At 40.9% G+C, this 26109-nt stretch overlaps 1 protein-coding gene across 1 annotated transcript in view; it reads right to left on the bottom strand.

The window, feature by feature from the left end:
• Positions 1-26109, bottom strand: part of hs2st1a (heparan sulfate 2-O-sulfotransferase 1a) — a 57977-nt gene that overhangs the window by 5872 nt on the left and 25996 nt on the right. Inside the window, exons 2-5 of the mRNA XM_037682169.1 lie at positions 6922-7172; positions 6752-6837; positions 5743-5881; positions 3770-3867 (exon numbers count right to left, since the gene is read on the bottom strand). Of these exons, the coding sequence (XP_037538097.1) occupies positions 3770-3867; positions 5743-5881; positions 6752-6837; positions 6922-7172 (574 nt within the window). The remainder of the gene's footprint in view (positions 1-3769; positions 3868-5742; positions 5882-6751; positions 6838-6921; positions 7173-26109) is intronic.

Raw genomic sequence — 26109 nt, 5'->3', positions numbered from 1 at the left:
CAGACCAAAAACATGCATGTTAGGCTGATTGGTAACTCTAAATTGTCCCTAGGTGTGAGTGAGAGAGTGAATGGTTGTTTGTCTCGTTTGTCTCTATGTGGCCCTGTGATGGACTTGCGACCCGTCCAGGGTGTACCCCGCCCCTCGCACAGTGATTGCTGGACATGGGCACCGGCGACCCCCGTGACCCAAAATGGAATAAACGGGTAAAGAAAATGGATGGATGGATGGATGTGTGTGAATGTTCCTGTAAAGTGCCCTGAGACAACTTTGTTGTGATTTGGTGCTATATAAATAAACTGAATTGAAAACTATGACATTCTACTGATTGGAGACTTGTTTAAGATGCCAGCGATCCACTTTGTTCTTATCTGCGTTCAGACTAGCAGTTAGCTCGTCAGTCCTGTCAGAATTCAACTCTTTTTCCAAGTGGAAGTCAAGCAAAGAGCTATCTACCACAGGTAAGATATTCATTTTTCACGTGTTCCACAGAAACTCACTTGATAACATTTGAACGTTTCGCAACCAAATAGTAATTTTTTTTTTTCTTTGTTTAAGAGCTACATCATTTACCACAATCACTGAGAGTTTAGGAATTTAGCTCAGACCTTATCCCAAGTTAACAAATTAAAACATAATAGAGACATTTCAGTACTGGAGGAAATGGGTGCATTAAAAAAATTGTCTGGTGATTTTTGAAGTGAAGCTCAGTAAAATAGTTATCAATCATTAAAACCTTATCAGTCATACAACACAGAGTGATGGGAGGACAAAAGTCTTCCTGTAGTCTAGGCTAATAGCTAGGGTTTATTTTTAAACAGTTTTTAAGGTTTTTAAGGTCTGTACTGAAATGTAATTTGTTGTGTTTCGATGCAATGACAATAAAGGCTGATTCTGAAATTCAATTGAAAAAAGTGATACAGTTACGACAAAACACTGCATTAGCTAATGTTAAATGGGAGTAATTAGCCTAATAATATTACTCTGCTGGGAGTTGGGTAAACCTTTGGACTGGCTAGAGATTCTGATTGGGTGGACTGATGCATTCAGCAACCTCAAGATGTCAACATGTGTAGTAACATGGACGTTGTTGGGCTGATAATTTTGACCGATATAGACGTTTGGGGACTTATTGTTATCAGTGATAATTGTCCCATTATTCGCTGATATAAGCACTTCTAATTTTCACCCCTAAAATGCTGGGAAGCAGCTGTAATTGTACAATATATCCAGCAGAGGGCACATGCTGACTACCGTATTTTCCGCCATACACGTCGCTCCGCCCTATAAGTCGCATCAGTCCATATTTGTCTAATAAAGAGGAAGAATCCAGAAATATGTCGCTTCGCCGTATACGTCGCATCTATTATGTGTCACCACTGACGTGTCATGTTTGTTACGCGTCACCACTGACAACCCAGAAATGTGGGCTGGTGTTGTGTCAAAAATCGATTGGCTGCCAAATGGCGGCTGCGGGAGCATGCACGGGAGGAATTTAACAAGAATTTAACAAGACTAACACTTAAAAACAATTATTTGTTTACTTGAAATTATAGTAAAGATATGGCTCAGTCTAACTTTAGCTTAATAAACGCACTTTGACGGTCAAATCAGCTGTATTTCAAAAGTATTCGCTGCCTCGTTGCTCCGGGAATGCGCAGACAGGGACAAAATCATGAAGGAAAAATGCTGTGCATTTCTTCAAAATTTAACAAGATAAGCATCTAAAACAATTATTTGTTAGCTCGACATTATAGTAAAGGTGTGTCTCAGTTGAACTTTTACTTAATAAATGCACTTTAATGGTCAAATTAGCTGCATTTCTGGACTCCTGGCAGGGACCAATGCAGACATGTTCCTGTTTTTAGTTTTCTACATTCGCCTTAGAATCTAGCTGTTTTTTTTTGTTTGTCTTTTTGTTACCTTTTCCTTTTAGCCATCCTATTTGAAAATAAATAAATAAATAAATAAATAAATAAATAAATAAAAACTGTATTATGACTTTTTATAATTGTTTATTGTTGTTGCTGTTGTCCATTGTTGTCATCTTTCTTTGTTGAAATAAGGTCTCTCTTGTAAATGAGTCCTCGAGGCTCAATGGGATTTACCTGTATAAATAAATAAAGGTTGATTGATTGATTGATTGATTTCGCCGGGGCGGCGCAGCAAAATGTAACTGATTTGACGATTGCTCCATGCAGGCTGAATGAAGGTGGAAGGCTATGGCAAGCCAACTGTGTCATTACTAGCCATTTTTCCTATTACATGATACTATGGAATGCCATATTACTCGAGTGCCATCTAGCGGCTGAAAATGGTAATGTTCAATATTTTCAGTCAGAATGAATGAAAACGGTCATATCTCAGTCAATAATTGGTTTATAAATATGGGAAAAATCCATTAATAAGTCGCTTCGGCATATAAGTCACAGGGCGTGTAAATTATGCAAAAAAACGTGACTTATAGGGTGAAAAATACGGTACTTTCAAGTCATGGCCGTTCACTTTAACTTTAACTTTCACTTTCGGCACAGACGAAGCAGGGAGCATACTGCGTAGAGTATTTTGCTGAACAGAGCATAGTAAATTTATTTTATCTGATCTGTAAAACAAACAATAAATTAGCTTCAATCCTCCAACCAGCTTGTCATTAGCTACGTGTCTCTCAAGTTAGCAAGCTAACGTTTAGATAACCTAGCATAGGCTTTTGCTATGTAACACTTTATCCAGAACAATAAATCTAACGTAGGGGCAAATATATCAGTGTTAGTAACATCTTTGTCGTCCTCAATGAAATGCTTTGCTTGTCTGAAATCTTATCTTCTCTGCAAAGAAAAAAAATGCTGCTACCATCAATACTAATTAGACCTTCACCATACGTGACTGACTGTGTCAACAATGAAGAGGGAAGGGCACTTTTTTGTTTAATTTATATTTGTGTAACACACTTGATAACTTTATGGTGAATAGTGGAGGATAGAAAACGTGAACGCACGTTAGGAAGACAGTTTTTATGACCAGTGCACAACTTGTAAACCTACTGTGGGGCTAATTAAAGTGTGGATCTGATTTGCTTAGCTTCATGGTTGCCAACATCCGCGCTGAATAAACAAGCCTGGCTCCACTCGCTGTTTTCGTAGATTCTAAAAAATTTCCAGACAATATATTTGTTATCGGTGTTCCACTTCCCCTCCCAATATCGGTACCGGTGATTTCCATATCGGTTGGGCTCTAAGACTAACTGTGTCATGCAAAAGTGTAGAGGTTAATTATTAGCCTATGTCTTTTACACTGGTTTACTGTTTTTTGAGAAAGAGTTGATTTGTAAACCTGAAAAACAATATAAAGTGAACCCTCGTTTGGTTAGCCATTAGCCTAGCCTGGACAAAAACATTTTCTTCGTACTTTGTACCGGTACTCTGACTAATATCACTTAAAGAGTACTCTTAGACAGAACATGTTAAAAATGATCAAAGTATTTCTTTATTTCCTAAAGCATCACCAGAATTATGTGTGTAGGATTTCAAATAAGATAAAACTATCAGTAATGTTGTTGTGATGAAGGAAAAATGTGCAACAGAAAAGTTTTTTTTAATTTTTTTACTGCTTTGGTTCAAATCAAAATCTGTTAACATAATCACAACAATGGTGGTTTAAGAAATAACAACTGTCAGGGGATTTATTTGTTTTTATTGTGAAACCTTACTCTGGGAACATTAGACAAAGTCTTTTCTATAAGAAGAAGAATGACAGGCGTTTGAAAACTCACCAACATTCAGAATAGTGACCACAGAAAAATGGAATCTGGAGCCAAAGTTTCTCAGGAGCACAGTCTGAACCACCAGCGGACACACATTCATCGAACGTCTGAAACACAAAAAAACAGATTATCATCCAGAAAACCCATCATGGAGGTAAGTCCAACGCAAAAAGGATTATTCTGTAAATTGCAACCCTTTTTAATCTAGAATAAAACAATCATAGTGTCAGAAATAACTCGATTCCTCTTACACCACTGAGCCTTTTCATATTGGAGCTGAAGCGTGAGATTAAAAAAAAGTGGGTTTTTTTGTGTCAAAACTGACATAAAAATTATATTTATTTTACAGCTTAGGCCTTACTTTAATGGTAGACTGAGCTTTACATGTCTTTCATTAAAGGTACATTAAGAAGTCTAAATAACTTTAGGCCAATTTCTACACTACCTTTCATTTCCGAAATACTTGGAAAAACAGGTTCATAGCCATCTTTCTGATAATATGTCAGGTTTCCATCCCCTTCACAGCACCGAGACAGCTTTGATTAAAATCACCAGTGATCTCCTGATTGCTGGCGACTTTGAACTTTTATAATTTCTCATACTCCTTGACCTAAGTGCAGCATTTGATCCCATTTCACATGATATTCTTTTTGATAGATTACGTTCCATTGGTTTTTCCACCATCGTTCTGAATTGGTTTCAATCTTATCACTCAGACTGTCAGCACTTCGTCAAACTTAAGAACTTCAAGTCACAGTCCTCCCCAGTTATTTCAGGTGTACCTCAGGGTTCTGTTCTTGGTCCTCTCCTGTTTATCATTTATCTTCTTCCACTTGGTCTCATTTTTAGAAAATGTGTTATTCATTTTTACTGCTATGTGGACGACACCCAGCTCTACTTCTCCACCAAGCCCAACACCACCCTTCCTCATCCTTCCTTTCGGACTGCCTCTGTGAAATTAAATTATGATTTAGTTAAAACTTTCTTAAACTGAACTCCAAGAAAACAGGATTTCTCCTTGTTGGCATCAAGTCTACCTTATCCAAATCTAATAGTTTTACAAATAAAGTTATTGATTCCACAGTTTCTCCCTCCCCTACAGCTAAGAGTCTGGGTGTCATCCTTGATAGCACTTTCTTTTTACTCTCATGTCAATAACATTACTCTGTCTGCATATTTTCATCTTCGAAACATCAACCGTCTCCGTTTACTTCTTACTCCTATCAGCACAGCCATCCTTATCAATGCTCTTGTCACGTCTCAGTTAGATTACGATAACTCCCTCCTCTCAGATCTTCCTCTTAAAATCATCCATAAACTTCAGCTTGTCCAAAACACAGCTGCTCAGATCATCACCAGAACTTCGTCGAAGGAACCCATCACTCCTATCCTTAAACACCTTCACTGGTTACCCATAAATTGTCGCATCGACTTCAAGATTCTCCTCCTCACTTTCAAAGCTCTCCATAACTTGGCACCTCTGTATCTCGCTGATCTTCTTTGCTATTACACACCTGTCCGAAGTCTTCGCTCCTCCTTATCCATTTCTCTTGTTATACCTCCTGCCCGCATGACAACCATGTGATCCAGAGCATTCTCCCGCAAAGTGCCTCGTCTCTGGAACTCTCATCCACAGCACATCTGTAATTATGATTCTCTGTCCTCGTTTAAATCTAACCTTAAAACTCACTTTTTTTAAACTTGCTTATTCTGTTTAATGTCATTATGTTTTCTACCATTAACTGCGTTTGATTTTATTGATATCTGCCTTTTATTGTTTTAATCTTTGTATCTTTCTTGTTCGGTGACCTTGAGTGATTTGAAAGGCGCCTTAAAATAAAATGTATTATTTTTATCATTATTATTATTATAGAAGGAGACTTTAACATCAAGCTTGAAAAGACTAAATGATTCCAGATTAATGTCACCTCACAAAATAAAAGCTAAACCTAAACGAATAATAAGAATTGTTAATATTTCACCTTCTTATCTCCTTGTTTCCTGCGTCTCAAACCAGGCCGGTAGTCGTCCCCGAAACGTAAAAAGTAATAATAGGACACCAGCCTTTCTATGGGATCTCTGATCACGTTGATGTAGATGGGTTTTCTCTTCACTCCAAACCTGGGGAGAAGCACACAGGTCAGAAAAATGAGCAGGAGTTTCATCAAAGCATCCAAACTAACAACGCAAATTGTTTTATTTAGAGCCATTTTCAGAGGTTTTAAACTTTAAATGACCACAAGGTGGAGTCAAAAGATCAAGCCCTCAACAAGGAAACTAATCCACAGCTCTCTTCATTATTAAAGGCCTAAATTAGGATTTATTTAAGGGAAGCATATTGCTTGAAGCCATACATGCCAGAGGTTATGATGTGGTTTAAAATTATGTTATGTGCAGTCTCATGCAATATAATGAGGTGTCACACTCAGAGTATGTGCAGGGAATTACTCTCAGCTACTACCACATTAAACTTCTATTCCCTGAGTTATGGGCATTTTAGTGTGGACTAATGTTGATTAGTTGTGGTGTCCATCCTTAATTGGACTGAGTCCAATTGTTAATCAGTTGTAGGGATATAATCAATGGTTACTTTCTAAAAGTTTCATTAAAATCTGTCCATCGATTCATGAGAAATTTTGCTAACAGACAAACAAGGTTAATGGTTAATGCTGAAACTTTCAGCAGACATGTTGAGCAACATGAAGCACTTGGGAGTATGTGTTGGTGATGACTTTCAGCTACTATCACACCAAACTTTAGCTTAGTATTTGTAAAACTGACTGAGTTATAGCCATTTTTGTGTTTTTAAAAGTCAACTGGCTGTGGCAGCCATTTTGAATTAGGTTGACTTCAAAAAGTACTCAATTGTAGCTGTTCATCCAATGATTACTTTTCAAAAGTTTCAATAAAATTTGTTTAGCGGTTCATGAAATGTTCTGCTAGCAGAGAGACAAACATTTTGATCCATGTACTCAGTGACTACAGCTTTACTTTGTGAAATCCAGGAAGGAGACATGTCCGTGGTAAAAGGCCGGTTTCATTTCCCTCCATTCAGTCACATTCTTTACGAACCGCACCTGAAGAAAACAAAAGTCCAGATTAAATGAAACGAAACAACTGTCAGGTTTGTGCAGCTGAAAGTCCACGAGCTGTTCCCTGACCTGGTCCTGGATGGACATGACCGGGTTGTTTTTGGTGGTGTTGATGTGCAGGACGTGGTAGTGGTTCTTCCCGCACAGGTCGTAGGCGATGTTGGTGAAGGAGGTGCTGGCTGTCTTGGGCACGCGGTTGTAGATGATCACCAGGTCGTCCTCGCCGTCCGACAGCGCCACCGCCGAGTCTCGCTCCCGCAGGCCGTCCTGCGTGTGACGCTGCTCGATCTCTCGCACCTCATGTCTGGCGATGGCTCGCTCTGTGGGAGTGAGAGGAAACCACAGGAGGCTCAGTTCAGAGCACGGAGCTGCTAACGTGTGAAGGTTGAGACAGCGTGAACGCAAGCATTTTATTCAGTATGAATGTTTATGAAGCGTTCACACTATTGTCATCCATTTTTCTTCCGTACGTTTTTCGGCACGATGCTCGTCCCGCAGTTTTCAAGCTATTTCAACAAATCATATCAAAACATTCAGCTCTTTCAGGTCAATCCTGCTATTACTTTTGGTATTGGTGCAACTTTAGCTTTTAAAAATATTTAGCTTTTTCGAACATGTTTTTTTTTTTCCTCATAGAAAATGAATTGAGCTCATTTTAGATTATAATTCATACATATACTATGATATGTAAAACCTCAGAAATGAACGAGGATATACGTTCTATTTTAAATGACTAAGAATTATAAAGTTGAGCTTCAATTTAAATCTGATCCACACCCTCGTCTCTGTTGTCCTGAAGCAGACTAAGTGTAACTCCACTAAAAATGGATTTTCATTTCATTTGACCCTCATCTGCGTCAGCGAGCCGGAAGCTCCAACTCTCCTTCTGCGTCACGACAAGAATAAACATTAATGTCAAACAGAACTAGTTATTAATCATTTAGTGAGCAACAATTTGATACTGCTGCATCACTTGCTGATCAGTCTATTCTCTAATATCAGGCCCACAGGTTTACTCTCCAATTCTTTAACGGAACTGTCTGTGAGCTCTGATTCAGATTTAATGTACTCCCAAAGAGCCAGATTCAAAATAAAATAAAACTCCTTTATTTTTTTTTATTTTTTTGTGGTGGACAGGAGCTTACAATTAATTGCCAAAGTTACTGATCTGATTGTTTAACAGGACATCGATAGCTTTAAAATGAGGAGGCTGGTGGGGGTTTATGGGGGTACTGCCCTCTAAACACTGTGAGACTCCAGAGAAGCCAGACTTCAGAGTCTCAGAGTGAATAGATTCAACACAAAAGGAGGCCTGGACTTTGACGCCCTCCGGCTTTTCTTTATCTGGATTCGCCTTAGACTGACGGCTGTTGACAAAGCTCTGAGTGCTCAGCAGGAAGGATGTAGATAGAAAGAGGCCATTTGTGTGTGTGCAGAGGAGGAGGCCACAACATTGGAGCACCTAATACCCGTGGGAGCACCCAACAGAACCAGAGGGCTCCCGAGCTTGCAAACTGGGACACGGCTGTAGCCTGGACTGGCCTGGCAACCAACACTGATGAAGATTTAATCTGTATTTCCACCTCTCTGTTTAATCTGTATACATTTAAAATCATCGGGAAAAGAATGTCCACCCTCCTTCCGTCCTGGGGTTTTATGTATAAAGTCTTAAAAAATGAACTTGGTATTCCTTAGGTTCTGAAATTATTCAAATCTAACCTGAAGTGTTCAAAAATGCACAACAGATTCCACCATGTTGTTATTTATTAACCAAAAACAAGCCAAATCTGAAGAATTGTGTGAGAAAAACTGTGTCCACCAATGTACGATTGCTGCTTAATAAGATTTAATATGGTTTAAAGCAGCAGCCAGAGCTACTGATCAAATGTATTTTTAACCAATCTTCAGTGTGATCGCCTCCTTAAAAGCAGGAGTTGGTTTTAGTTTGCTGCTCTGGTAGCATACAGGTGTAGGTTAACACACACCAAGGTGGAAATACAACAGCAATCACATTAGAAAAGCAACCATTGCTGGCCATCAATCTGGGAAGGAATAAAGGCCATTTCCAAACTGTTTTGAATCGTCATTCAACAGAGAGAAAAATAAATCACAAGTGGAAAACATTTAAGACATTTAACACGTCCCTGCAAATTCACCTCAAAATCAGACCATGTGATGTTCAAGAAAAGAAAATAGAAACCCAAGAGCTCAATCTCAGACGTTACAGGCCTCAGATATGGGAGAGTAAAGGTCTAAGATCATGGCAGGACAATTAGAAAAAGACTGAACCTGAATGAATTGTTTGGAATTGTTGCAGGAGAAAGTCTCTTCTCTATTAGCCAGAGCCTGACCGATATGGAAATTTTGGCTATTGCTGATAGCGATGTTGGGAGGGGAAGGCGACCGCTGATAACCAACATATTGGCTGAATTTGTTTTAGCTTTGTCCACCCCTAAGAACAGTGACTGGAGCGGGTCTGGTTTATTTACCACAGTTGTTAATAAGCATGAAACGCCATGGTCATAAACGGCGACAAAGCTAAGCAAATCAGATCCACACTACCTGGGCCGGATTTTAGCAGGGGCTTACCGGGGCTGCAGCCCGGGGCCCCGGCATTTCGGGGGCCCCGAAGGATGTTTAATGTTTTTGTGAATGGATAGTGTCAGAATTTAATCAATGACTATGATGATTTTGACAGCACCGATGAAAAATGTTCCAATTTGTTCTGGCAAACGTCCATCTTTAATGCTTGCTTGCTATTGGTCCACTTTTGACGCATCTTACGCATTGGGGAGGAGCGTCAGGGAATATTATTTTACAATGGCGGACAACAGAAAATATGACAGCGGAACGCAGAAAAGAAGGAAGAGAAAAGAAAAAGAGCATCGCGACAAAGAGGCGACAAACAAAATGCCTAAACTAACAGGCTTTTTTAAACCTGTTAGCGGAGATGGAGCAGAAACATCATTACCCCCCGCTCCTCAAACCCTCAGCTTTGCTAACACCGGCACTACGATCCCGCCAGAACCTTTAACCGTGACTGAGTCGGTGGCTGGACTGGCGTCTGTGGAGTCAGAGTCGGTGGAAGCGGGATCTTCTTCGGCAGATGGAAAGACGACTGTGGATCCGTACAGTACCGATCCTGCGCATTGGGGGGAAATTGACGAGCCCGTGCGGGCTTACTGGGCTGAGCGAGGACCGGAGAGCTGTCAAAATATGAATGTTGGCTTTCAAGCATCGGAACGGGTGTACAAGCATCAAAAGGCTGTGAAATAATTTGAAAACAAACTTGGTCTTTTTTAAAGTTTATCTGCTAAATTAAAGTAAAAATTTAAATGATTGTAGATACAAGACAAAGATTTTGCATGTCTGCATTATGAGACAGGCTCAAAGTTTCCAACTTTTCAGGGTTGAGTATTGTTTTCTTATTTGGGTTACATGGTTTGCGTTTGAGTAAATGTAGGTCGTGTTTGTGGTTCTAGTTCCTCCAAATAAGATGAATGCAGAAGTGTCATTAATAAATGGAAATCTGTATTTTGTTCTACATATTTTTCAAGATGTTCTCTGTAAAAACCTTGGTCTAGAAGATGAAAATTGTTCATTTGCACCCACCTCTGCTTTTATTGAGAACAGGGGGCTGTAAAAAATCATAGAATATGAAAAAAAAAAACTAGAATATGATGCAAGCATCATATTCTAGTTTCAACCCCAACATGTGGTTTAGTCTTTCTAGAAAAGAGTTCAGAGTTGTTTGTAGTTTGTGACAACTGGCTTATTAAAGTTGTAAGTTGTGCAAACTTACTGTTCGGTCATTTTCTGCTCATCCTCTAAAACAAAACAAACACATACAAAAAAAAAATAAAAAATAATATATATATATATATATATATATATAGGGCCCCCATATATTGACTCCAGCCCAGGGGCCCCCATCCTCCTAAATCCGGCCCTGGCTATACCTATAGACCAATAGGTTTATATGTGGTGCACTGGTCATAAAAACAGTCTTACTAATGTGTGTTCATATTTTCTGTTCTCCACTATTCACCATAGTTATCAAGTGTGTTACATAAAAATACATTAAACAGAGAAACATCCTTCTCTGTTCATTGTTTAAACAGTCACATATGGTGAAGGTCTAATTTTTATTGACCGCAGCAGAGTTTTTTTTGACAGAGAAGTAGATATTTCAGACCAACAATGCTTTTCATTGAGGACAACAAAGATAACGTTACTAACACTGATATACTTTACCTCTATGCTATATTTATTATTCTGGATAAAGTGTTACAAGGCAAAAGCCTATGCTAGTTTTTCTAAACCACTGGTTCCCAACCCTGGTCCTTGATGAACACCGTCCAGCAGGTTTTATTTGTTTCCCTCATTTGACTTGACTGATTTGAATGAATGGGTGATTAAACAGCTTCTGCAGACTTTGAGGAAGTCATTAAATAACTGAATCAGGCGTGTTGGAGCAGGAAACAACTGAAACATGCAGGATGGTGTTCCTCAGGTACCAGTGTTGGGAACCACTGATCTAAACTTTACCGGTACTTTGCTAACTTGAGAGGCACGTAGCCAATGACAAGTAGGTTGGAGGATTGAAGAGAATTTATTATTATTGATTTTTTTTACAGATCAGTTAAAATAAACGTACCATGTTCTGATCAGCAAAATATGCTACACACAGTATTGCCCCTGCTTTGTCTGTGCTGAATGTGAAAGTGAAACTTAAGTGAACAGTCATGACTTGAAAGTAGTCTTCATGCGCCCTCTGCTGGATACATTGTACTATTATGGCTGCTTCCCAGCATTTTAAGTGTGAAAATTAGAAGTTGCTTATATCGGCAAATAATCAGACAATTATCACAGATACCGATATCTCCCCAAACATCTATATCAGCCCCACTGATATATCGGTCTACTCTTAACATAACATGGCAGCAAGACTTAGATTTGTAAAGTTTCATCTGAAATAACCTCAAAATGTCTAGAACATTTTCCTTTGGACAGATAAGAACAAATTTACCCACAATGCACAGCAGCATGTTTAAACACCTCATACCAGCTGTCAGCATGGGGGTGAAGAGCTGATGGTTTGGGCTCTTTGCAGTCTTTGAGTCGACTATTAAGTCCTCTGCAGACCAAAGGACTTTTGAGTCAAATGTGAGGACATCTGTCCAACAGCTGAAGCTTGGACCAAACCAGGTCATGATGCAACAGAACAATGGTCCTAAACACAACAGATAATCTACAACAGAATGGCTCAAACAGAAAAGAGTCAAGATGATGCAAAAGTCCAGTCAAAGTCCAGGACCTCATCCCGACTGAAACACTGTGATGAGACATTAAAAAAAAAGGAGTGAACTATTGCTGGAAAGAAAAGTGGGCCAAAATTCTTCCACAACCACATGAAAGACTGACAAAGTCCTCCAAAAAACAATACTGCGAGTTCTTGCTGCTAAAGGAGGTCAAAAACTGTTTTTAATTCCTATGACCAAGACACACATGTACTTCCTAACACACTCCCGCAGCTGTTAGTGCATCGCTCATCAAAGAACGATTGGGTTACAGATGGAGCCGTGCCACTTCTGCACACTTGCATCTGGTGCTGTGGATGCATTGTGGACGCAGCGGAATGGAGACATGCCAGGTGGTAGCAATGGGTCAGGAGCTGTCAGCATGCAGAACAACTGTGATGGAGACATTCATTCACACGCCGACCCAAAGGTCACCACAGCCAACAGGAGCAGCAGCAACAGTTGTCGTATTGGAATTTTACCACCTTGACTCAAATGTCGTTTTGGGATTATTTTGATCGAGCACAGAGAGGACAGATGGAGGGAGCAGCAGAAATAGAACAACGCCTGACAATACAGGTCATAATTAGTGGATGTCTCAACAGTAACACAATGTAGCAGGTGTCTGAAGAGTTCAGAGTCTACTTTCCATTTTGAACATCCTTAAAACAACATTTTATCAGCATGAAGCCTAAAATCATGCAGAAATTTCTCTGGCACAGTTCCTGAATTAATACTGAGTTAACAGATGGATCAATTAAAGGAAAGGATGATCCATTTCTTAGGTCATGTGTCAGGTTTTTACCAACTCCTTTCCTGTTTCTTTGCCTAGTTTACAGATACTGTTAAGGCCCCTCATACTGAATAAAAAAATGACATTAAAAAACAGAATGTGAATTTTTTTGCAGGGGCTTGGCAGGACCTTCAGTTGCGATTTAAAGATGGCATTTCACTGTGCTGCGACTTTTAGGAAACTAGTTGGTGAAAAACAATCCCTCAAAAATCGCAGGGAAATTTTGAGAAATTATGCAAGTTTTCCATTTGCAGCCTCACTGAACTCTGGGTGTGCAATAAGGTTCAGGTTCAGGTTTAGTTTATTTGTCATATGCAAAATCAACACAAGGTCAACAATGCAATGAAATGCTGAGGACGAGGAAAACCGTTACGACTCGCCAAATAAAACGACAAGAAATACCAAAGCATGCAACAAAAATACAAAAACAAGGCGCCAAAAGCGAAAAAGAAACATCTACTACAGTGAGGTTCTTTCAGCAGCATGGTTCTGTTCTGTTAGCGGCATAGTCTTGTTAGCAGTGTTAACAGGTCTTGTTAGCAGGTCCCATTATCAGCTTTATGGTAATAATGACTGCAGCAACTGCCCTCCCAGACTGCCCTCCAGAACTGGGTCCGGCAGACAGAGAACATACAAGGTTTTCCTTGCGGGGCCGAACAGGTCCGTAGAGTTTGGTCCGTGCAAGGCAGGTGGAGGATCACGGCCACCATGACAGGCCAAAGCCTGCGCCCGAGGCTAGAGGGGGGGCAGGGAATTGAACTATGATGGCAGGATGACACGATGACAAGGCTGCGACACAGAAAACTCCTCAAGCGTGTCATGGTCACACCCGTAGCGTGGGTGTGCAGTGAAGGCGCAAAAAAATGTTAAAACAACAGGAACAAAAAAAGATGGAGTGGAAGAGGAGCTCCCGTCAGTGCGGCCATACTGCGGTGCTCGTGATGTCACACCAATAAAGTGGCCATAGTGTGGAAGAGATTTGAGCAGCCAGTTTTAGAGAATCACAGCCTTCTTTTATGTGCACGGCTCGTGAAGCTGCACTTGTGGCCATGTACATTTTGTTGACCACTTCCACCCACTTCATATCCACCTTGGCTCGATCTGTACCCACCTCAGCAGGTGCTTTTATGGTTTAATCTACCGGAATACACTTTAGCATGGTTTTAGACTGGGCCTCAATGTTTTCTGTCAAAGGAGAGCTCCTGCACGGGTGTTAAAATCCAGCAGTCATGCTCTTTAGATGAGTTGGAGATACCTGTGGGAAAATTCAGTTGGGTTTGAGACTGGTTAGAGATGCCCACAAAACTTTTGTGACTATTTCAAGAGAAAAGATGTTGCACAGTGTTTAAGAACATGCAAAATTCAAGAGACACCTCTGCCACTCTCTCTCTCTCTGAAGCTGTAAATCTCAAAGTTTAAGACTTTCTGCAGACTTCCTTGAGAAAGCTTCTTGTTGCTACTCGCAGTTCAGTGAGATATCATCATGAGGAGTATGCAGTGATATGATATGCTGAGGAAGATTTTAAGAATGCACAAAACTTCTGTATGGTTGTGGGGTTTGGTGGCAGCATGTCGGGTCCTGGGTGAAGCGTGATGAGTGCAGGGGAGCTTCTCAGGAATGTAGCAAAAATACGTATTTGATTAGTTAGCTCGGTGTATCAGAATGACGTCTGGACAGAGAGGATGCAACTTTTCTGGTGTGTGTTGAACTGCATCTCGGTAGATTTTTTCAGAGGCTCTCGAATAATAAAGCGGAGCAACATTTAGTGGTCTAATATAAAAGTTTAGTAACAAAGATAAAAAATAAAAAAAAACATTAACAAGGAATGCATTATATTTATATGAAAAGATAAATATGGGATTAAAATTTGTTGTTGTTATGTATTCTAATGTGGCCAACCCTCCACCCCTGCAAGGAACATGAGTGTGTAGTCAAGTTATTGTGTTATATGAGAGCATTTGAAAAAATTCTGACAACATTTTTAAAATAGCAGAAGAAATTTTAGGCGTTTTCAGTAAATAAAACAGATAAAATAAATGTATGGCCGTCTTTTCCCCAAAAGACAATACAGGGGTTAAATCAACCTGTAAAATATCATGTTGCTTTGGTTTGCAATAAACACTCTAATGTACAAGTTTATAAAGAAACTCCCACTTTTGGGTTTCTTTTTCTTAAGGAAAGTGAGAAAACCTCAGGGTAACCATGTTCCTGACAGTATGAAAGCTTGTTTAGGACCTGGTGTTCTGTGCCAAACGTCCAACAACAGTTAACGAGGAGCCTGCACGAAGAAGGCTCCTTGGCCGTTTGTAGTAGGAGCCCTTTTCATGGCCAGACTGAACACACTTGGCACAAATTGCCATATCAAAGGGCGGGCGCACGCACGCACGCACGCACGCACGCACACACACACACACACACACACACACAGACACACATATAAATAAAACCAAAGCTTGGGCCTTCTTTCTGAGGTCATTTAATTAGAGAACAAAAGCATGAATTACTATGGCCACACAGTAGGGCTCCTTTCATTCCACATTTCCCTCCCCTCGAGCGGCCTCCATGCATTAAAAGCTAATTATGCACCGTGAAGCCTACACGGGTCTTAAAAACTGTGACAACTACAAGCCTATTACACCCAGCTCCATTCCAAGTGAGAGGCAGGGGGAAGAGCGAGGGCTGCTCGTTGAAACATATTTACTGAAACAATTTCACGCCAATTAGACAAGAATTTGAAATCATCACTCACATTCACAGCTAGATCTTTAAAATGGGACAGGCCGTCATGTATTATTGCTCCCACGTCAGATCTGATGGGATAATAAAAGTGTGGGGAGAGAAGATGATCCCTACTTCGAGCAGCTCATAAATCCATCATTGCTCCAATCCACCAGTCGGAGCTCTTTCTCTCCCCCCTCCCGAGAGGGTAAGCCCCATCAAATCGAGGCCTTGAGCCCGGTGGTTAATAGAGATTGGCTATCAGAAGCAGACTGAGGTGGATGCCTTGTATGGTTCTGCTTGGATGCCATGAGATTGCAAAATCAATGGAGGATGACAGAAAGGAGATCTAGCTCGCTGCTGTGGAAAACATCGTCAGTTTCTTCCTGCTTTCAGTATCCACTCAGAAGCAAGCTGCTGTTTTCTATTCCCATGTTTCCAAAGGGGATAGTTATGTTACGACTGCAGTGCTCACGCACGCTTGGTTATAAACTGCACTTCCGAGACCCTAATTATTCTAATTTAGCCTTTGAATGCACTTAGCAGAGTGGATTAGTGGATAAGTTAAGATGGGCTGACGTGGAGATTCTGGCCTGGGCAAACAAAGCGGAACATACATTGTTATTTAAGTGCCAACAACGAGTAAGAAACACGCTGGGAGAGAAATCTCATGGCACGCTTTAAACCCCGCTGGCAGCTAGCGAGATGAGATCAGAGAACAGCAGCCAGAGTGATTTAAATAAGTAATTTTCAGGGAATTTGGGTTCAGAACTTTTCTTGAAACTTCTGAATAAATGCTCAAGATTTTTTATAACTATAAACTATTTTTATACACTTCCTACTCGATTCGTTAAACGATACAAAACTTCTTAACAAGACTGGTCAGTATAAAAATCAAATAAATCACTGATTCTGAGGCTTTTTGTCCCTATTAGCTTTGAAACATAACCACAACAATTAGATATTGTTAATTTACACATGAACAATCTTCTAGAAATGTTGTAGATTTTCTATTTTATTTACACTTTATACAGGTAGTCTCACTGAGTCACGAGAACTCATTTTCAAGAGATACCTGTTTTTAGGGAGCAGATGGTGGTGGTGGTGGTGGTGGTGGGGGGGGGGGTTTAAGGGCCTTGCTCAAGGGCCCAGAATGGGGCAAATGAGGTTGGAGGTAGGTGTGGGCGTTTCACCTTTTCCACCCACATTTTGATGTTGTCAGTGCGGGATGTTGAACCTGCAACTTTCTGATCACAGGCCCATCTTCTCTAACCTCTGCGCCACCACTCCCCAATGTCTATGGTATATGTCAAAATGTTACTTGTTCACACGACAACGCTGTAATCACAATTGCTGTTCTGCTGTTTTGTTGACTGCAAAAACCTTTGAATCTGCTGTAGCTTCCATGCTAGCTCACTAGCTGACGCTGTGGCTTTTGTATTTCAATGACATTTGTATACAGACACTTCAGTCCTGAGCACGAAAACCAGTCAATGCTCGAGAATTGAGTCTTTGCTGATGCAAGAGATGGTGTAGCTCTGATCAATTTAAAAAAGGGTGAGCTGCACAAACAGAGCTTTGTTATCCACTGTTGTTACTGTTATTTACGCGTACAGAAAAACTATAGACTGCAGCCGTTTGTAGTGCGCATGTGCAATTTTACACTGATGCCGGGCGAAAAAATTCCACTTTGGGACCTGGATTCATAAAGTTTCAATGTCATAGAAAATGGCTGCTGTTTTGTGTCAATCAATCAAAATGCAACAGCTGTTACATCTATCCATCAATCCATCCATCCATCCATCCATCCATCCATTATCTTCCGCTTGTTCCAAAGTCAGGTCTCGGGGGCAGCAGCTTGAGCAGGGAGGCCCAGAGATCTCTTTCCACAGCCACCTCTTCTAGCTCTTCTGGGAGGACTCCAAGGTGTTCCCAGACCAACCGAGAGACATAGGTTGTTTTCACACCTTATAGTCCGGTAGATTCGGTTCGGTTGGGGACCAATATTCATGACATTTTGTTTACATTTGAGCTGGTGCGTTTGCATTCACACTGCACTGTGCAGTCGAGTCAACCTGTTGAACCAACCTGTTCCCCCGCTCGCCTGTGGGGGCGCTGCACCAAGAACTACTGAAAGAAACGACACAAAAACCCCTGAAGAAGACACTTCTTCTTCTTCTGGAAATAAAAACAAAAACGGAGTGGCATCAAGTTTTAGTGGTTTTAGGAGTTATATTTTGTCGTTTTTCAAAAATGGACTCAGCATGAGTGGAAGTTGAGACAGAAGACCATGGAGAATGTTGTTTTTCACACAAGGCAGCTGACGGCTCCATATACCATACCATACCATACCAATTTATTTATATAGCACTTAAAACAGCAACAAGGCCAACCAAAGTGCTGTACAAAAGAACACAAACATGCACAGCAGACAGGAAAACATAAAATAGAAATACAGATACAAATAGCAGCAGAAGCTAACTAAAATGGCCAACAGAGTAAAGAACAGACCGGGCCAAAACAAATCACACCGTGTTAAAGGCAAGCGAATAGAAGTGGGTCTTCAAGCGAGACTTAAAAACTGAGAGTGTGGGAGCCTGCCGGACACTCAGTGGCAACTCATTCCACAGTCGTGGACCTGCAACAGAGAAAGCCCTGTCACCCCTGAGCTTACGACGGGTTTCTGGGACTGAGAGAAGCATCTGGTCTGCTGACCTCAGAGAGCGCGGTGGGACATATGGCTGCAGAAGATCAGTGAGATAGGATGGGGTGGAACTGTTCAGTGATTTAAAAACATACATGAGAATTTTGAAATGGATCCGAAGGTGAATGGGTAGCCAGTGCAGGGAGGCCAAAACTGGCGTGATGTGCTCTCTATAGCCTGTACCAGTTAGAAATCGGGCTGCAGCATTTTGGACCAGTTGTAGACGAGCAATGGAGGACTGACTGATTCCAAACAGAAGTGAATTGCAGTAATCAAGCCTAGATGTTATGAAGGCGTGGATCCCTGTCTCAAGGTTCTTTTTGGAGAGTATAGGCTTCAGCTTAGACAGCCGTCTCAGCTGAAAAAAACAGGATTTGACCATCATGTTTACGTGACTGTTGAGTTTTAAGGACGGGTCCATTATCACCCCCAGATTAGTGACCTTTTGTTTCTCTAGCGGGGCTAGAGAGAAAAGGTCAATGTCATGGTTCATGAGTGAGCCACTGGGATGGAACAGCATGACTTCAGACTTCTTCTCATTGAAGCTTAAGAAGTTTAAAGCCATCCAGTCCCGGATGTCAGCCAGGCAGTCAAGAAGAGGCTGAATAGAGCGTGTGCCTCTGTGCCTCAGGGGGAAGTAAATTTGGCAATCATCGTCGTAGAAATGAAAGGGTATGTCGTGTTTGCGGAAGATAGCACCTAGTGGCAGCAGGTATAAAGAAAAGAGAAGGGGACCAAGGATGGACCCCTGCGGTACCCCCCACTGGAGCGCTGTCTATGCCGAACTAGAATCTTTGATATTGACACAGAAGGTTCTGTCAGATAGGTAGGACCCAAACCATTTAAGGGCTGACCCTGTGATGCCCACCCACTGCTCCAGTCTAGAAATGAGGATCTTGTGGTCGATGGTGTCAAAAGCAGATGTAAGGTCCAATAGGACCAACAGCACAGAATCACCTGCGTCTGTGGAAATGAAAATGTCGTTAAAAACCTTCAGTAGAGCAGTTTCAGTGCTATGGCGAGATTTGAAGCCAGATTGGAATAACTCTAGGATAGCGTGATCCCCCAAAAACTGTTTCAACTGAGACTCCACAATTTTTTCCAGTAGTTTAGAGGTGAATGGGAGTCTGGAGACAGGCATATGAGGTAAGAGAAATGCGTGTTTGTTTGCCCTGCGTTATATTCCTCTTTCTGCTTGCGGAGCAGTGCCCTTTCTGCTAAGGGTGCATTCACACCAGCCCTGTTGTCCCGAACTCTAGCCCGTTTGCTTAGGAAGTCCGGTTCATTTGGGGAGGTGTGAACTCGCCATCGAACTCTGTCACGGAACAAAAAGACAAACTCTGGCCCGCTCTAAAACCTAGGTCTCGGACCGGTAGAAGAAAACTCAAGCGTGGTTCGAGTACAGTGTGAATGCAATCAGACCAGGTCCCGCTCCGCAAGCAGGAAGAGGAGTACAACGCAGGGCAAACAAACACGCATTTCTCTTACCTCATATGGAGCCGTCAGCTGTCCTGTGTGAAAAACAATATTCTCCATGGTCTTCTGCCTCAACTTCTGCTCATGCTAAGTCCATTTTTGAAAAATGACAAAATATAACTCCTAAAACTTGATGCCACTCCGTTTTTGTTTTTATTTCCAGAAGAAGAAGAAGTGTCTTCTTCAGAGGTTTTTGTGTCGTTTCTTTCAGTAGTTCTTGGTGCAGCGCCCCCACAGGTGAGTGGAGAAACAGGTTGGTTCAACAGGTTGGCTCGACTGCACAGTGCAGTGTGAATACAAATGCACCAACTCAAATGTAAACAAAATGTCATGAATATTGGTCTCGAACCGAACAGAGTCTACCGGACTATCAGGTGTGAAAACAACCTTCCATTTACACTGTACTCGAACTGCGCTCGAGTTTTCTTCTACCGGACCGAGACCTAGGTTTTAGAGTGGGCCAGAATTTGCCTTTTTGTTCTGTGACAGAGTTCGATGGCGAGTTCACACCTCCCCAAACGAATCGGACTTCCTAGGCAAACGGGCTAGAGTTCGTGACAACAGGGCTGGTGTGAATGCACCCATAGTCTCTCCAACATGTCCTGGGACTTCCCTACGGTCTACTCCCAATCAGACATGCTCGAAGGGAGCATCCTTACCAGAGTTCATGGCCATAGGTGAGAGTAGGAACATAGACTGACCGGTAAACAGAGCTTTGTCTTACAGCTCAGCTCCCTCTTCACCACAATGGACCAGCACAGAGTCCACAATACTGCAGACGCTGCACCAATCCGTCTGTCAATCTCACGCTCCATTCTTCCCTCAATCGTGAACAAATCTCCGAGATACTTGAACTCATCCACTTGAGGCAGAACCTCACCCTTGACGAGCAATCCATCTACAGCTGTTGCAGTTTCACTTAAAAACAGAGTTGTGTAAACTGGGCTTAAGAAGCTTTGGAGACTAATGAGAAAAGACATTTAAGGAGCTGTAGTTACCATCACCCAAAGAAAGCCCAGATGAGGATGATCAGGGACTAGTTTGTGATTGGGCATAAATTAACCAATCTGGAGATGCGACATTGTGCTTGGGCTAGTTAGCTGGCTGACTTTAATGCACTTAAAAGTTGAGACTGTAGAAAAATAGTTTCTGAATCAACTTGCGATACCAAAAATCAGAATCGCATCAAACCGCCAGACACAGAGATTCGCACCCTCCATAAAGTTATTTAAAAAGTTTGATCAAAACGTAAAAATGATAGTATAAAACTCAAATGTGGCAGTAGGCGATATCAGTCATCAAAGGAATGCTAAAACTTTAATTTATTGTCTGTCATTCTGGTGGTACTTGAATTGATTAGTGTTTTTTTTTTTAAAAGTGGTTCTTGATATGAAAAGATTCAAAACCACTGCTATAGACAGATTCTGAGAACAGGAAGAATCAAAGTTCGATTTCTGTTTAGGTCACAGGTGGCATCCATCTCTTATTCCATCTCACCCAGAGTAGATTTATTTAGTCTCATAAAAGAACAAACATTGATGTGGTGAGGTGGTTTTCTATGTACCGGTACAAATAGCTGTTTTGTGAGACGCCACAAATGCGTGGACATTTTCAATGCTGCGACTTTCACAATACTTTTGTTTTTACATGAAGGTGCAGACTAGAGTGTGGAAGAGAAGATAAGAACAGTACAAACAGGGGTAGTGCCATTAGGTAGATGATTTTCATGTACAATGTCAACAGAGGGCTGGAGAGAGAGAAGCTGCCCTTTTGTTTTGTGCAAACAATTCTTATAAAATAGATTAAACCCTGGAAATGCATTTTAAATCTCAATCAATTTTAGAACTCTGAAAACAGGCAAATCTCTGTTAGAAAACGCAAACAAAGCAATCTTTCAGACATGAAAAAGACAAAATTCACCCTTTTTAGTGCTGAAAGACGACACAAAGCAGACAGTTCTAAGTATTTAACTGCTTTAGGCTAAAGGATTCAACACAAAATTGACACTAATGAATATCAATTACTGGTTAGATGTTCACACAATGACTACAATGTTCTCCAAAAATAAGGGCTGGTACTTTTTTGGAAAGAAATCCCAAAAAACTGACACATTCAGATTAAAATGGGATCATCTTGTCCTCGAGTGGCATTTTGCTGTGAATCTTTGGATTCAGCATTCATATGGGGAGTTTATTAACGTGATCAAATCAATGTTGCTGAGACATACATCCCTTTGAAGAAACAATATTCCCTGAGGGCTGTGGCCTCTTTTAGAACTAATGCACCTTGGGACTTTTAAAAAATGAGTTCATGATGATTTGAAGTATTACAGTATTACTATCCTGATGCATGCTTAATAATCCAGGTAGAAAAATCTAAAAAAGTTCAATCTGGTCCTCTGAACATTCAAAAAACAAAAAATAAAACAAAGCAAAACAAAACAAAAAAATATATATCACTCAGCCTCCTGTGAATAGTAAACAGCCATCAGTGTGCTAATGATCCATTGATAGGCTGATGGTCCTTCTTGAGCATGTGATCAGCTGGTTTTGGTTGTCAGCAGCAAAACTGGTTGATCCACTCTGACAAGGTGCTGTTTATAAGACTGAGCTGAATACAGCTCCTCAGACTGAGGAAGTCTTTCGGATGAAAGACGAAACGTTTCTACATTTTTTTTTGTTTTGCTTTGTTTTGTTTTTTGAATGTCCAGAGGACCAGACTGAACTTTTTTAGATACAGTATTACTAGTTTTTAGGTCTCCAGGTCCCAGTCCCACCAAGTATATGTGGGATGTTCTGGACAAACAAGTCAGATTATTTGAGGCTCCACTGAGGAACTTCCATGACTTACAAGATCTACTTACAGTTTGGTGCCTGATACCATCAGTAGACCCTGAGAAGTCAAGTGGGATCTATAGTCACCAAACAGCTCTAAATCGCTCTCTGGGGGTCTATGAAGCGGTCAGAAGGACCAAAATGTTTGATTCTATGGCTGTGTAAATGCAATGTGTTTGTTCAAGATTCTGCTGATGGTTCTGTACATAAGTTCCAACAAAGGAGCATACTTTAGGTCAGGGCTATTCAGCTAAACTGCTCAGGGGGACACGGTTTCTGAAAGCAGCAGCTCAGGGGCCGGACATCCAGCAACTAAAGTCATTATGTAAATAAACCAAGTATTAAAATGATTGTTACCTTTTATATATGTTTATTTTGTTATATTGAATCATAAATGCAATAAACAGAAAACAAACCCCAAACCAAGAACCCCCCCACCTCCACCCCCACCCTAAAAAAGAAAGAAAAAAAAATTATGAAGTCACTGGTGGGCCAGATTGAAGTTACCCGCGGGCCAATTAACCGCCAATTGAACAGCCCTGCTCTAGTTGTAGCTGAGCATCTTTAATTTTATTTTAAAGCTAAATCTGAGAGAGAGTTTTTCTAGGAAACAAGACTCATGAAAGATCAGTCTGTTATGCTGGACACAGTCAAATAGGCAAACTACACTGACAGTGAAGTAGTTTCCATTTTAGCAATACAAATGTGGTTTCATAATTAGGTTGCTGGAAGAGCGTTCATATTGCTCGTCCATACAACAAACATTTATATATGGCCCAACTGCATTTCTTTGTCAGGCTGAAGTCTGCACTTTAAACCTATATTTTGTACTTCATGTTGGTACATGAAGTACAGGATGGCCAAGCACAGAGGAGCAACATCATCAGGCCAGGACTCTGTGGTCTACTCTCATCTCCAGGCCAGAGGTCACTCTTTCAGGGATGATGTTCACATCCTTGATAGAGACAACATTGGTTTGAGAGAGGAGTGAAAAAAGCCATCTTTGTGTCCATCATAAAACATGTGTGGAGGCCTCCATGTCCAATTGTCACCTTCTTACCACACTGTTATTGATATCACTCAGCAACTTGTGAATAGCAAGCGGCCAGCAGGGCACTTGGTCCTCCTTTTACACGTGAACAGTTAGTTCTGGATGTCTCCAGCTAACTGGTTGATCCACTATGACAAGGTGCAATTTAGAAGACCGAGTTTGTTGTGGCGCCTCAGACTGAAGAAGTCTTTTGGATAAAGGATAAAACGTTTCAACAAAGAAGAACCTGTCCAGAAGACCTGACTCAACCTTGCTAAAAGTTATCTAACTGGATTATTGAGCATATATCAGGACATTCATGTTGGTAGTTTTTGCTTTTATTTCATTTTGTGGTCAACTGTAAATGCTAAGGTTGATGATTAAAAAAAGAAGAATGAAAAAAAGATGTGTATTATGATTTTTTAGGAGCAAATTTGGTTTAGATTAGTGGGTTTACTTCTCACTGGTATGGTCCATCCATAAGGAGCTTCTGAACTGAAATGAACTATTAGTGAAGGGCTGCTGCCACTATACACTATTTTATTGTCTAATTATTAGTACTGGGCAGGTGGTGATTGTTTTATGGATGATGGGTGTAAGCTGTTGTAATAAAACAAGCGGTTCGCTCAATAAGCTCTACACACACTGCTTTTTATAACTCCAAGCCTAAATGCAGACCATGTCTCCACACCATTGATATCAATTCAGGATAGATGGGTAAGATCATCATCATAATTTAACCTGTTGCTTTTCTGCGTCGATGTTTCCTCTAGGATCGAAGCCAAGCAGTCTAAAAGATGAGCTATTGATGTCTACTTGAACAGAAAGAGATGAGGCACGTGCGTTTAGATGGCTTTATTGGAAACAGCCATTCAGATGAGGTTAAACAGCAATTTACACACAACAGATCCCATCTTTCCTGTTTAGTTAAGTAAAGGTTGAACTGACAGGATGTAGGCTGGATCGGGTTAAAAAGATCTCATCTTGGCATCATTATTGATAAAACTCAGAATCAGACCTTTTTTATGGCAGCTATATCTCAAAACAAGAAAAACTTATGTAGACCAAAGGCCTAGTATTCCTTGAAGGAATGCTCATCACCCAACACTTTTTATGAACGTGTGGCAACGTGGGTCATTTTGTGATGAGAAATGATGAAGTTGTAGGCATTTTGTCAAACAATGAAGAAAAATAAACAAATGATTTCATGCAACATCACAAAGGGTCACACTCAGAGTGTACTGTTAATGTCCGCTACTTCTTGTTCTAGAATTGCGCCGCTCAAGGTGGCTGCAAGTTGGAGCAGCTCTGTTACATTATTTCTGAGATTTTGCTTTTGCTTTTTACTTTAATTCCTGTTTTTCTGGGTGTAAATGACATTTTTTTTGGATGATTGTTTCCTCTGGTATCAGATGCTGTGCAGCTGGAAAGATTTTGAAATTTTTTTTAGTTTTGGACATTTGTTATGATGTAACCATGGCAACAAGGCAGTTTTCTACAACCAACAGCAGCTGATTAACATCTCAAAAGCTCAAATAATATCTCAACTACAGCCCCAAATCTCAAATGAGTTGAAAAGGATGTCCTGTGGATGCATTCTCATCTACTTGCCAGCTGTGCTCGAGTGCCTGACCACTGAGATCCTGGAACTAGCAGGAAACACGGCTCAAGACTGCGGAAGGACAGGATCGTCCCTCAGCACCTACAGTTATCTGTCCGCAGCGACGAGGAGCTCGGCAGACTGCTGGGAGGAGTGGCCATCGCTCTGGGAGAAGTTCAGCCCAGCATTCAGGCGGTCCTACAGCCCGGAGGAACTGAGAGGCCAGCTGAGTCTGGGTGGACGGATCGGACGGCATCTGCAGCCAGTTTCTTAGGATCCACTGTGGGATGGACCTTTACAAGAGATCCTTCCTGTCTACAGCCATCAGCATCTATAACATCTCTTAATGAAATGAGGATCACGAGTTACAACAACAAATAATTTCCCTTTGGGATTAATAAAGTATTTTTGAATTGAATTGAATTCACATCAACATTTAGCAGAATATTAGTAAAATGACCACAGCCATTTTTGTGCTGACTAATGTCAATTAGCTGCGGTGGCCATCTTTAATTCAACTGACTCCAAAAGTTAATCACATGTAGATGTACATTAAGGCTGCGCATTTGAAAAACATGCAATCTGCGATATTATTGTTTAAAATTGCGATTATGATATAAACAAGTGTTACTCAGATGTCCCCCGTCGCTGAGGGATTTGAACAGTGAATGTTTGTAGTTTTCAAGTAATTCTGGACTGGAACTGAACAGGGATGCAAATAAACTAAATTTTTTGATGCAAGATATTTAAGTGGGAAAGAATTACACTGTGTATAAAAATAGAGGTAGTTTTTTTTTTTTT

Source organism: Nematolebias whitei, chromosome 9 (genome assembly GCF_014905685.2).
Source record: "Nematolebias whitei isolate Nwh7 chromosome 9, NemWhi1, whole genome shotgun sequence".
Lineage (NCBI taxonomy): Eukaryota > Metazoa > Chordata > Actinopteri > Cyprinodontiformes > Rivulidae > Nematolebias > Nematolebias whitei.
The sequence above is the reverse complement of the archived record's forward strand: the minus strand, read 5'-3'. Positions and strand labels throughout refer to the sequence as shown.